This window comes from Ruditapes philippinarum, unplaced genomic scaffold, assembly GCF_026571515.1.
Source record: "Ruditapes philippinarum isolate M1 unplaced genomic scaffold, ASM2657151v2 ctg58_1_1_1_1, whole genome shotgun sequence".
Taxonomy (NCBI): domain Eukaryota; kingdom Metazoa; phylum Mollusca; class Bivalvia; order Venerida; family Veneridae; genus Ruditapes; species Ruditapes philippinarum.
The window spans coordinates 37990-52206 of record NW_026857083.1 but is presented as its reverse complement, the minus strand read 5'-3'; the positions used below and the strand labels follow the sequence as shown (position 1 = coordinate 52206).

General features: G+C 31.4%; 1 protein-coding gene across 4 annotated transcripts in view; it reads left to right on the top strand.

The window, feature by feature from the left end:
* LOC132748717 (neurobeachin-like) overlaps positions 1-14217 on the top strand; it is a 144602-nt gene that overhangs the window by 120635 nt on the left and 9750 nt on the right. For 3 of the 4 annotated variants that reach the window (XM_060738330.1, XM_060738332.1, XM_060738329.1), the window contains 10 exons: positions 2575-2677; positions 3589-3704; positions 4897-5009; positions 5306-5446; positions 6234-6353; positions 8138-8290; positions 8757-8829; positions 9303-9397; positions 9837-9926; positions 11770-11814. In XM_060738330.1, the coding sequence (XP_060594313.1) occupies positions 2575-2677; positions 3589-3704; positions 4897-5009; positions 5306-5446; positions 6234-6353; positions 8138-8290; positions 8757-8829; positions 9303-9397; positions 9837-9926; positions 11770-11814 (1049 nt within the window). The remainder of the gene's footprint in view (positions 1-2574; positions 2678-3588; positions 3705-4896; positions 5010-5305; positions 5447-6233; positions 6354-8137; positions 8291-8756; positions 8830-9302; positions 9398-9836; positions 9927-11769; positions 11815-14217) is intronic. The other variant, XM_060738331.1, reaches the window with a different exon arrangement.

Below are 14217 nucleotides of genomic sequence, written 5' to 3'. Positions count from 1 at the left end.
CCATCCATACAACATTGTTTTCTTACATTTATACTTAAATTACTGGCTCATTATTTGACAAAATTCTCAAAGCATAATTTACAATTTTTACCAATATTGATTGCGTTGTATGATTTTAAAGACAGAAACACCGTTAGATGTAAGTTACCTGATCTGTTTTGGAAGGCTTGTGCATGTTTGGTAAAAATATGTTGGTGCAAAAATCCCATTGCTAATGGTCATCCCTCTTTCCTTAAAGGTGGCAAGTCTACTGCTTTAACCCTTTAAAAGGAACAATTAAGCCTTACATTTGCTGAAAGTCAAAACTAGTAGAATCATCTGATGTCTATAATCATTCAAGAATTGAAATTTCCAAAAATAACGGACAATAAAGTTCAATGTTGCATCAATGATTGAAAAAAACTAAGTCATACTTTTTGGTGCTCAACTAGCCTCATAATTGGGTCATTTCAAAAACAAGTTCATTGGAATGCTTTCCCTTTTGTAATATTCAGGTCAAAAGTAAGAAAACTAGGTCACTAGGTCAGTTTATCTGAAAATATTTGAGACAGTCTGTATAGATTTCTCAAGTTTGATCAGTCTTATTAAAACTTAGCTTTTTTACCATTCTTCAAAAGTACAAGACATGTTTATTCATTGACCATGAGAAAGGTCATTAGGTAAAATTGGGTCACTAGGTCAAATTGATGTAAATCATAATTAATGTAATAGACATAACAAATTTGTGACAAACTATGTAGACATTCATATGAACATTTAAATAAGATGTTCAAAAAGAGTGAGGTAGGAGAAACTGTAGCTGTTTCAGTTAAAATAAACTTCAAGGTCAAAGCTTTGTCATTGGGAAAATAGAAGTGAAAGACTTAGTGACCAAATTTTGTAATGTATTAAGTCATTGCTTTAGCTGAAAATGTGAGTAATTTAGGGCTATCAATTTTCTATGAATTGATAAAGCATAATAAAATGTCTTTAATATAAATTTCATTATTTAAATGCAATTCTTAATAAAAAAAATGTAAAACAATACTTCAGAAATCAGCATGAATTGAGAGATATAATTTTGGCTGTAATGTTCAAGATATTATAGTATCATGTATTTCTTTTTTCCTCAACAGGTCGAGGTAAATCTTTTATCTATCAGTAACAACAACATATTTCCCTTTTTTTATATCATTGACAAAATTTGCACCTTCCAAAAACCTAACATTTTGATATTTTTTGTCTGCATTTTACCATTTTGTAATGAAAAATGGTAAATTTTTATAGCTGTGTTAGAAAATTGAAGAAAAAAACTTAGCAGAAAGTTATTATGTGTTGGTTCCAAATTTAAAAAAAAAAATTTTTTCATAATCTTTCCTATCTTCCTTGTTGATAAATTAATTTAAGGTGATCCATTCATTTACAGCTGATCTAAGTTTAGTTTGTCTTGTTACCCATAAAATAAGCTCTCTATAAGGGTTTAAAATTTTAAAAGCAAAACTGCCACAACACGATATAAAAGGGGGTGGGGGCTCATTGGTAACAGTCACTGACTTTAAACCTTATGCTTCCATACCTTTGTACAATGGGTTGGAATCCTGCTGCAGGTTTTGCATTCTTTGATGCGAGAAAGCTATCCAGCTAGATTCCAGAAGGTCATGTTTTTGTCCTCAGATGTCAGTGGTAGCACATTTGGTATTGCATAGGACCCGTGGGTCAATTTGGTATTGCATAGGACCCGTGGGTCACCTGGGGTCTAAGCTAATAAAGATGGAAAGTCACTATAATATTGATCCCTAAATTGTCTGTGAGACTTTAAACTAAACCTAAAAAAAACCAAAAAAAACAAGGTGCAATGTCAACCCTGGATATGTTTTAAATGTGTTTTCCGGGATATTGCTTTAAGAGGGCGACAAGAAATGCCAAATTTACATAAGCTTTATGGATGGACTCCCTTAATTTTCCTTACTCCATAATAGTATCTTATAAACTAACACATTTTGCTGCATTATACATTATTATTATCACTTTTATAATGTAAAAAAGAAGAGGTTTTTTGGTTAAATTTAGAATAAAGCTGGAAAAAAATATTTAAAAAAAATATATTTATATTATTGAGTACATAATCATTTAGAGGTTAGAATTAAATAGTTATTTGTAGAGGTCACAGAAGAGGTCAGTTTAGAGGTCACAAATGCTATATTAGGACGCTAGCTATAATGTACTTAAAATTTTTAAATTAGGGTCAAAGGCTATGAAGTAGAGTTGAGGTCTGCCTAAAAATGGAGCTCAACCAATGGTCAATTTTTTAGCACTTTGCTTAGAATAAGCTAATCAAATGCTACATATTAATAAAAAAACCAAGTCAAAAGTTTATATAAATCCATATGAAAAATTAGATTTAAGATAACAGACTAAGGGGAAGTAACCATACCTTGTAATGCAATGTTTTTATAGCAGAGTTACTTCCCTTCTTAATGACATGCCAAAATGGTGAGCTTGTGCAATTGGAAAAAAAAGGTTTTTAATTGTTGTATGTTAAGTGTCAATGTATATTAAATAAATATGTATGTATCATAACTTTACATTTTACAGCGGCCATCATGTTTGCATTTCCTGACCATGCTACAGTGAAAAAAGTCATCAGTGCATTACCAAGAGTGGGCGTGGGGGTAAAATATGGTCTGGGACAATCAAGGTACTGAAACATTGAAAAAAAACAATTTTGCAAAACATTTGTAATAATTATATTTCATTTTGAATTTTTCTCAAGTTTAAAACAAATATATTAATTCCAAGAAAAGTTTAATATGTGGTTGCTGATATGGAAACCTAAATAATAAGGGTTTGAATCCAACTAGAGACATTGAATTGCTTAGCTATCCTGTCAACTTGGTAAAGGTTAGTAGTTCTACTTGGGGCTGAAATTTGATTGTGCGTAAAATAATATAAAGAGGCATGACTGAAGTTTTTATTCAGCAACAAAAAATATTAAAAGTTGCTATATGACCTTAACAGTGGTGATGTGACTTGAAAGCCAACCATATGTTAATGCTGTTAAAGGAATCCAAAAACTTTGTGCTTATATGACACAAATAACTGGTGTAAGATGGCCAAAGAAACAAAAAGAACTAATAAATCATATAAGCTTTTATCAGTCTGCATGTTTGTAACTCTAATTTTAATTGGACAGTCATTTTTATGTCAAACTTTATTAGTATATGGCTGCTGCAGATGTATGAAGTGAACCTGATATTTATTTTATTCCTAGAAAATTGTGGTGTGGTATTATGAATTCATTTTAAAGACTTTTCACAGGTTATATGGCCTTGTATAATTGATTGTTTTCTATATAACCATTATACTGGGTTATATAACATGTCAAGAAACTTAATAACCAGAAATATACTGTTACAAGCTGGCCAAAAATATGAAGCAAATGTGTATTTATGTTAAGGACTTCATTGTGCAAAAAATGACCAACAACAATTAACTCATTGATCATATCAACGTTTGCCATAATTTAGTACAAAAATTAACAGTTTGTTGTGGTCCATATGTTGTTTGTAACATGTTATCACTCAGTTGTTTTGTTTCCGCTGTTTTTAGACGGATGTCATCTGCATCAGGGAAACAGCTTTACAAGATGTCGGCTATGACACAGAAATGGCAGCGTCGAGAAATATCTAACTTTGATTATCTCATGTACCTTAACACAATAGCAGGTAGGTGTAGTAATGTAACAAAACTGCAGGCCTGTTAGCAGCAAATGGTTCTACCCATGTGACCAGTGCAGACCAAGTACAGTTGGCACTTCTTTCCTGACTGATCTTGGTCTGCACTGTTGGCTTTTTCTGACCACTGTCTTGTTCATTCAGTCGATACGCAAAATTTAAGGCAAAGCCTTTCAAATTGTAATGTCAAGAAAGAGAAAAATGTATTATTTGTACATTGTATAATCTTGTGGTATGAAAATTACATATTTCACTCCATGAAAATAAGTCCTGTATTTATAGAAAGAAAAAGTCTTGAATATCATCATTTTTTTTACCATTATAGTTTTTGCAGAACTTGTAAATTAACCAAAACACCAATCCTGGATCAAAACATTATATATTTTTATACTCTTAAGTTTGTGATTGCAAAGATTTGAATGCAAGTAGTGGACAATCTGCAAGTTTTATAAAAAATTATGGATCAAAATATGGATTTTTAGTAAATCGAAAAAACTTTGATTGTGATTGACTGGCTCATAATATTTCTGCCAGCATCCAATATCATCATGTTCTTTTCTTCCATTTTGATATTTGATATTTTCCTATTGTAATGCATTTGATTCCTAACAAAAGACTGTTTGGTTATTGGCAATAGATATAATATTTAAAATATATGGCTAAGAAAGTCTTATCCAAAACAGTATGACAAACAATATTGGTTTTGCATTACTTTATTGTTTAGATTGCTTGTGCATGCAGACTTGTTGTTCTGGCATTGAGCCAGATCATTCTTCAAATTCTCTGCAGTTTAACCTGACATTGAGCCTCGCTGAATTTTTGTAATGGACTCTCCCTGGTTTGAAATAGGGACAGTCCATTATTTGTTTCAGGGATTTCAGTATTAAAATTGAGTAGCTAACAGTAGTGTATATCAAATGTGCAGGTTGGGATGAAACTTGATCTGGCGGGGATGAAACCATTCCAGTGGCTTTGATTTGTTGATATAGTTAGCACTCTAAAGGGCTCTGTGATATCTGTCAACATTGATTTAAGATAGAATAAGGTTATGTCAGAGAGATTATGTATGTATTGACATCTTGTATTAAACTTTTCCCTAAGCTCTGAAAGTTGGATAGTGACTGTGGGACCTTCACATTGATGTGATTTAGATATTAGCACTTCCATTGTATTTATTTTGCAGGTCGTACATACAATGATCTGAACCAGTACCCGGTGTTTCCCTGGGTGATAGTTAACTACGACACGGACGAGCTTGATCTAAGTCAACCAAACAACTTCAGAGATCTCTCTAAAGTTAGTAAATCTATGTATTATTACTGCATCTTTTATTCTGTTGCTTAATTGATTATGTTTATGTATAAATTTTTATAATGAAAACAAAAACAAAACAAATTGTTTCTTAAAATGTTTTTAGTTACAAGCAGTTTATACTGTGGTAGCAATAGCTTAACTATGAATATTTATAGACAGTTAAAATGTCAAAATAATGTTGTTTATAAGCGTACTAAGGATAAGAACAGGTTTACAAATTCTAAAATGCAATAAATATATGGATATAATATCTTATTTTGACTCTTTATTTATTTTAGCCAATTGGTGCCCTAAATCCGTCTAGAAAGGAATTTTTCGAGGAACGTTATAACTCGTGGGAGCATGATCAAATACCACCGTTCCATTACGGTACCCACTACTCAACATCGGCCTTCACTCTAAACTGGCTCATCAGAGTGGTAAGTACAGTAACATCCAGATATTAAAGCCACTAATTTGCCTTTGTCCATTCGTTTAGGTAAAGGAGTAAAGATCTCAGGTTGGTCTCTGTGTAATACTGTATAAGTGTTTGAGTTGGCCACATGGTAATATTGGTGAATTTTGCGAATTGACAAAAATCTAAAAAAAATTCCCTAGTAAATATCAACCAACATGTCAGTAAATTTTACTCTTCTATGATTTGCTAATATTTCCCCATGCGAAATGTTTGGAATTTTAAATTTGCTGACTTTTCTACATGCAGAAATATCCACTTATATGGTCCAGTATTGTAGGCATGTAATGGAAGCCAAGCATAATGGTCAACCTATAGTAAACGGAATATATTCCTTCCTCACTCGGAAGAATTTAAAATTGCTTGACAGGTTTCCAACCCTCAGTATTGAGGGGCAAGTGATGAAATGTCAGAAAATATAACAAGTTGACCATAAATGTATAAGTCTAATGAGTCTTAAATGAAACAATTTCAATAGCTGATGGTCCAAATAATTGGATAGCTGGTTGTTTTAATGTTTGGACAAAGTTACTTTGAAATAAGAAATAAAATATTCTGTTCTGTAAGAAATCATTCTTATTAGCCAGACTGTTAATACCAACAGTATTAGAAGCCAGTTCAGACGTTTAAGTTGGTCAGGCTTTATACTAGTAACAAATGCTGATACTTTCAAGTTTAAATGTTAAGTAAGACATTGAAAAGAAAACATTTTCTTCATTGTTTACTTTTAATTGAATACTTTTTTTTTGTAGGAGCCATTTACAACAATGTTTCTCAACCTACAAGGTGGAAAGTTTGACCATGCAGACCGAACTTTCCATTCTGTATCACAAGCCTGGAAGAATTGCCAGAGAGACACATCCGATGTGAAGGTAAATCATATTTTTCCAAAGGATTCATTTCTTATTTGTAGTTTCTATGTGAACTTGTTATCTTAATTTGTTTTAAGGTTTTCATTGGAGATAAAAAGATGCCATATCTCTCATATCCCTTGTTGTCCACTTAAGCAGTATTCAATCTTCAACAATGAAAGTGCAAATGTATTTGAATCAATTATCACACTGCCCAAGAAAAAATAACAACACAGAGCAACTTTAATGTAATGAGTTTATTTGCAAGTGCTGATATAGTCTTTATTTTTTTGTTTCTTCATAATGTACTTATAAACAAGTCTGTAAGTAGAAACAAATGAACCAGTATCTTTTTAGTCCCCTACCGGTTTACCGGAGGGGACTTTAGGTTTACCCTCCGTCCGTCTGTCCGTCCGTCTGTCCGTCCGTCCGTCAGTCCGTCCGTCCACAAAACTGGATCCCGCGATAACTTGAAAAGTACTGGAAATATTTTTATGAAACTTGATATATGGATAGATGGCAGTATGGAGATTATGCACGTCTTTTTCTTTTCTTCCTATGTTGAAAATTCTGGTTGCTATGGCAACAAATAGGCTGAAAATATGGCAAATTTTACACATAAACTGGATCCAGTGATAACGCAAAAAGTACTGGAAATATTTTTATGAAACTTGATATATGGATAGATGGCAGTATGGAGATTATGCACGTCTTTTTCTTTTCTTCCTATGTTGAAAATTCTGGTTGCTATGGCAACAAATAGACTGAAAATATGGCAATTTTTACACATAAACTGGATCCAGTGTTAACGCAAAAAGTAATAGAAATATTTTTATGAAACTTGTAATATGTAAGGATGGCAGTCTTGAGATTATACACGTCTTTTTCTTTTCTTCCTATGTTGAAAATTCTGGTTGCTATGGCAACACATAGACTGAAAATATGGCAAATTTTACACATAAACTGAATCCAGTGATAACTCAAAAAGTACTGGAAATATTTTTATGAAACTTGACATATGGGTAGATGGCAGTCTTGAGATTATGCATGTCTATCTGCTCTTCCTATTTCGAAAAAATATTGATTGCCTTGGCAACAAATAGGCTTAAAACATGGCAAATATAACAATATTTGTGATTAGTCAAAAAGAGCTGAAACTTTTTATGAAATTGCATCTTTAATTCCAGAGTTATCTCCTCTTTAAGAATTTTGCTTTTTAAAATGTTATATTTTGATAACAGGGATGTTTCAAATATTAACTTTAGAGTGTCCTTCAGTCCGTCTGTCTGTCTGTTCATAAAAACTTTTTCCTGTGATCACTTTTAAAGAACATTTCCAACAAATTTACTTAAAATAGAGAAAAATTTACACATTAGTGAATGGCCAATGGCCCTTCAGAATGCTGATGGGGTTCTATCCGGTAGGGGACTTATGGATTGCTTGCAATACTATGATAATTGCTTGTTTTCATTGTTCTTGAAGGATTTCCCACTATCAGTTTTCCGGTATCTTTTTGCTATTGAACATAAAATATTGTATTATAGTTTTAGCAAAGGTACCTTGTTCAGTATTAACAAATATATGTATTATCTGCTATATAATTAATAATCATAATTGCTGACCACATGGGTTCAAACCCTTTCAAGGGCAATCCGTTGTTTTCTTGAGCAAGAAACTTTACATTAATTGCTTAGTACTGGTTGGTTCCAGGAACAGATTCGAGAGTGTTTCAATAAGCTTATAGCTTCCAACACAGTCAAACTAGAATAAATATGTATAAACTAAATAACTTCTGTATATTAAAGGAGTTGATCCCGGAATTTTTTGCCTTACCTGAGATGTTTATGAACACAAACAAGTTCAACCTGGGGAAACAAGATGATGGTACAGAGGTACAAGACGTGGTCCTGCCAAAGTGGGCCAAGAGTCCAGAAGACTTTGTCAGAATCAACAGAATGGTAGGAAATGCTTTACTTGTATTATTATACAGTGAAACCTCCCCAGAGTGATCCTCTGTAGAGAAATTACCTCTTTTAAGTCTTTACAAATACAGTAGCATTACTTCCCAATGTTAGAATAAATTAAACAATTCTAGAGCAGCATCTCTGGCAAAAACCAAATTTTTGTGTCCTAAAGGGTGTTACTCTACTGCAGTTGTACTGTATTTATAGTCTCCAGTCTATGTCTAATTACAGTAGAAACTGTGTAATCCGAACACTGCATAATCCTGAACAACTTTACCAAAATTAGCTGGGTGACACTTTAACATGTTTACATGCAGCATGGTAATTTGTATGACTACGATTTCTTAATGAAACCCCCGAGATACCGGAAAAAAAACACATGTTGATTTTAGTGTAGGAATTGGTGTTATGAGTAAGCAAATACTGTTTTGATAAAATATTCAAAATGATATATTTTCAGGCCTTGGAATCCGAGTTTGTTTCATGCCAGATGCATCACTGGATAGATCTGATATTTGGTTACAAACAAAGAGGTTTGTTTATTCATTTATTCTAAATGCAAATTTTATTTCTAACTGTTATTCTGTTTTCATGTTGTTTTTTATAAAGCTTGCCAAGAAAAGTTTAGCTGTCTTATGGGAAGTATCAAATTTTCTAATGGGAAAAATCGTTATCAACTTATTTTTCGAACTTAAAATTTCTTGTTTGAGTATCATTTCAGAAGACTGAGTTTGAGAGACAAAAATTAATATATTTCAATTTTACATTAACTTTGTAACTTTAAACTTAGTTTTGTGATTAAATTGTATGTAGTAGTTTTAAGAGACAGAATTGTTTCAAACATGCTTTTGGTCAAAGGGAGGTAACTGAAATGCATACCACTTAAAGAGTATAGTTGAAGGGAGGCTACAAAGATAGCTTACCATTTGAATTAAATATTTATAAAAATGTTAGTCAAAAGGAGGAAATTTATTGAAATGACCTTGTTAATATTTATTATTTACAGGACCTGAGGCTGTGAGAGCAACCAATGTATTCTATTATCTTACCTATGAAGGAAATGTTAACTTAGAGTCTATGACAGATACTGTCATGAAAGAGGTATATCATTATGATTATTCATTTATAATTCATAGAGAAATAAAACTATTAGATAAAGAAATGATAAACATTATTATAATATCATAATTTCGTGATCAGTAATTTTAAAAATGAATTCTTGTGAACTTTAATATAGTAGTTCAAATGATGCCAGATGAATGTTTCTTTGCTAACTCGAGCAGTTTTCCTGGCTGATGCGGCAAGGAAACTAAAAAAAGAATCCAGTCTTTGTTGGATTCATGTCACTTTGACCTCATACTAAATGCAATTATAATTTGATCAACCTTTCAAATACAATGGGAACACTTCTATCAACAACTCATTTTATATGATTTCAAATGGACTTACAGACTTCACCATGTAGAGTTTACTTTCTGTCATAGAAAAACAAATGTTTGCAATGATACTTCAAAATAAATCAAGGTAAATTATATTTCAGGCAATAGAGAATCAGATTCGAAGTTTTGGACAGACACCTACGCAGTTATTGACTGAACCCCACCCACCTAGAAGTTCTGTTATGCATTTAGTAAGTATTTGAAATGTAAAGTTCCCATGGATATTAAAACTGTACGTTAGTTTTTATTTCAGCTTTAATTGTCAGTGAGGTGTCAAATTTATTGCAAAGCTTACAAAAGAGCTTTACCCAAGGAGGTTATGCTGTATTTTAAAAGTAAAAAAACAGCACAAACAAACATTGTTGTAAATGACTGTTTTCACTCATCTGCACCAAATATATATAGTAAATAGAGAAACTTCCAGCACAAGATATATTTCAAATACTTTGTTAACTTGTGTGTTAAATTTTTGCATTTTTTTACAGTTTCTTTAACAAATCTCCGTATATAACACATTTTTCACTTTACTTGTTCAATATTTAACATAGTTTTTCTACCTGTCTTACATCTTGCTAACAGTTCACATATCTTTTCATTTGCATACTAAATTCTAGATAACAAATGTTTTTTTTCATACTTATAAAATCAATAAAATCACTTAATTTTTCTTCCCCATTTAAAACTTTTCTAAATTCCTATAACAGGTACTTTATGTTTAGTTTATATCTATGACATTTAGTAAAATCGTTTTGTCATGAATTAGAAGCAAAAGACATGTATGTTATAAAAAGAATATTCTGATTATTATTGATTATTGTAAAAATACCTATTCATATATTTCCATATAATTTTAAATTTAAACTTTAATGTTAAAGTCATTGGCCTCTGTGGCTCAGTCCTGACTCTAAATCACTTGCCGCTCACCAGGCTTGGTTCAAAGCCAGTGCCTTTAAGGATGTTTGATTCTTTCATCCGAAAAAGCTATACTTTTTTGATTTATTGACTGATTTTGATATGTTGGTATCTCCAATGGAGCTCTGACCTTGGATGAGTATTTAATATTATTTAGGTCAAGGTCAATGTCACTTCTGCTAAAAATAGATTTTCTTCTTAACTTTTCTACATAGAAAGGTCAAAGTATTATCAGCAAGCATCCATATGTTTTACTAGATAACCTTGCAGTCTCGTTATGATACCAGTAATTGTGTGAAAAATTGACTTAAAGAATTTATATGTTTATCAATGTTTGTGGGTGATTAATACTAGGATTTGCACAATAACAATGTTTTATTTATAGTTAGACAATGTATTCATCCTGATTTTTCTTTTGTTTGATATCCTTTACTCACAATATTGTGTATTTATACTTTACATATATATTATCCTATTTGATAGTAACATTAACAAATTGTGTTGAACAGGGAATCAAAATATTTTTGAATTAGAAAGGATACATAGACTGAAAGTAAAAGTAATCTGTAATAGAGAGATTAAATGTCATAGAAATGTAATTGTGTCCAAAAGATAGATACTGTATTGGTAAAATCAAATGAATGGACAGCACATAATTTAGTAAATTTAGGTATCCATTGGCCAAGATCACTGATCTTAATAGGCCACAATCTTTTCATGGCATAGCTGTCAGATTACTGATTGCTGACCTTAAATTTCTTGGTTAATGCCCAAGTGGGTTTAAATCCCCTTAGAGGCGATAGTTTTAGGAAAATATTATCTGGCAAGCATAATACTGGGGAATGGCAGTTTTACATTTGTGCCTTCGAAAGACCGTAGTCGGCCAGCCGGATATTGATTATTCTTTAATAAGTTCTACCATTTAATCAATATTTGACTTAAACCCACCACCCCCACCCATATGCTCCTACCTCTCCTCCTCAAGATAATATTACAAAGAAATTAAGACATATAAGTTTAATGAATTTGGAAAAAATATTTGTTTTTTAAACCCTGTTCAACTCAGATGTATTTAGTTTAAACAAATAGTTCTGTTTTATTCATTATATTACTCATTTACAGCTCACCCAAAACTATAGCAAACAGAACCGAAGTATTTTGAAAAAGGTTTTAGTTTTCTTTAGCTTAGTTTATTCACCTTTAGCTTCTATTTGGGGTATTTGGGTTCTTTATTTTTATATATTTCACAACACTTTTTACATTTATAGTAGATGGCTCTTTGTAAATTATATAAGCAGAGGGGAAGCCTTTACTTAACAAATTGTGTATTTTTCTTTTTCTTTTTCAAGCTGTAGTTTTGTATTTGGTAATCCCCTTGGGTATCATTTATATGTTTAACAGAGTACCACCAGACCATGGTGTGGGTTTTCTTTGGAATAATTTTTATCTGATTAGTCTTTGATATGTATACATCTATCTACGATTTTTAAATAAAAATCTCATTGTGTCTGTAACTGACATGAATGCCGAACACCCACCCAAATTTCTGAAGTAAACTTGTCCAGCTTATATTTTCGGAGCTGACCATTATCAGTTGTGGGGATATCAAGATAAAAAAAATGATCAGATATGGTGTTTCCATTTCAAATTTGATTTTAAGTTTGTGACATTTTGCCATTATCATTATGATTCTTCCGTAAAAGGAAGTTATGACCCCTTTTAAATGATTTAATCAAGGAGGGCTGGCAGATTTAAGTTTTTTTGGGTTATAAAGTAGTTTGTAGTTAACATAACAGTAAATTGTATAAAAACTAATATAGAATTAAGATGTAGCATAATTATAATTGCTATGTGATAAATAATAGATTGTACTATTTTCTTTATTTCACCCTTTACCTGCTGCAAGTGAAAGTGATTAGCCTTGCTGCCAGTGCAAAGCCAGGCCAACCTGTACAGATACTGTTGGCAGCTAACTCTTTTGTATATTGTTAAAAATTTTGTTCAAATTTGAATGGTTTGTTCCAAAATCCAATTGGGTTCAGTCCATTATATAAATTCAGCAGGGTAAGGGCTAAATGTAGAACAAACTTTTGATAGAATTGACTTAAGATATATTGCTTACTATAACCCAACTTATTTTGTATACAAGACTTTGCACTCCCAAATATGTAATTCAGAGTTTTGATTCTCTTGCATCTGATATTAATCTGACTCCTTCTCACAGAATAAAACTGCATTTTATATACAGTTTGATGAAAACAAGGATAATTAGATTTTATTTTTGTAGATTCGACATAATTATGTACTTTTAAACTGGTTTGGATTGAAATTATATTAATTTTCTTTTTACTTACTTATATATGTCTTGGAATTGGGTTATATAATCAACTGGTACATTTTTACAGTTATTTGGTATGTTTTTATTCTTCCATTGGTTTTTATCATTTCCATTATCTGTTTTGAACAATTATTTTAGAAATATTCATAGAATATATATAGTTAGGTATTTAGTTTGTATCAGAATGCATTTTTGTAACTGAACATTTTATATACTGATACATTGACATTAACAGGACTGTTAGATCAACCTTTTAACTTTGTTTTATAGTATCAAGCATGTTTTTATATTTTGTCAATTTCAGATGTAATGTCTACATATTTATACAGGTCTAAAACATGGACTGGTTCTCAAGTTTCACAAATAATAATAATATTCTAAAATGGTTCTCACAGATTTGCCTATCAGGGTGTTGTCTTGGCTGGTCTCCTTTGTTTGTTGATAGTCTGGTAGTCTTTGGTAGTCTGGCAGTCTTTCAAATGGTCTCATATGTTTATTGGTAATCTGGCTATCTCTTTAGACTTGTCTCTTTTGAAGTTCTGTGGTCACAGATCTTGCAGTTTAAACCTCTAAGAGAGACTTTATACTGGCATTCCAAATTATTTTTGACTGGTTTAATAAATATTTTATACTAGCCTCATTGTTTTTTTAGGAGGCTGATCTCTTTAATATTTTACACTGTTATTTAATGGTAGGGTTTTATAATCATTGGACATGGTTTCTGTGTACCCATTCACTATAACAGATTTAATGGTGATATATATATTTATGCAGCTAGTCAGTCCCCAGAGAAAAGTTATTTTAGCAAATTACATATATACCTTAAAACATTTCAGCTGCATATTTTGATTTACCCAATTTAATCAGAAAACATATTGCTTTTGGTTTAATCAGTGATCTATGTCAGTCTCAAACAAAAATAAACTGATACAATAAATTGCTCTAATACTTAAGTATTATGTAAATAATTTTAGAAAACATTTTAGTTCGATTTTGAGGCATTATGGTTTCTTAAGTTAGTGGGTATTGTCTTATGACATTCCTCAATCACCACAATGGGTTAAGTAGGTTTTACATAAAACATTTATTATAATATATAAAAACTGCTAGATTTCTTGAAAACCTCCTTTTTATAATAGATTTAGGAAACGTTGCAGATATATTTTACCATGTATTTTGCTGTAAATGCTTACAATTTGATCCATTTCATTCCGAATAATTTTGTTTGTAAT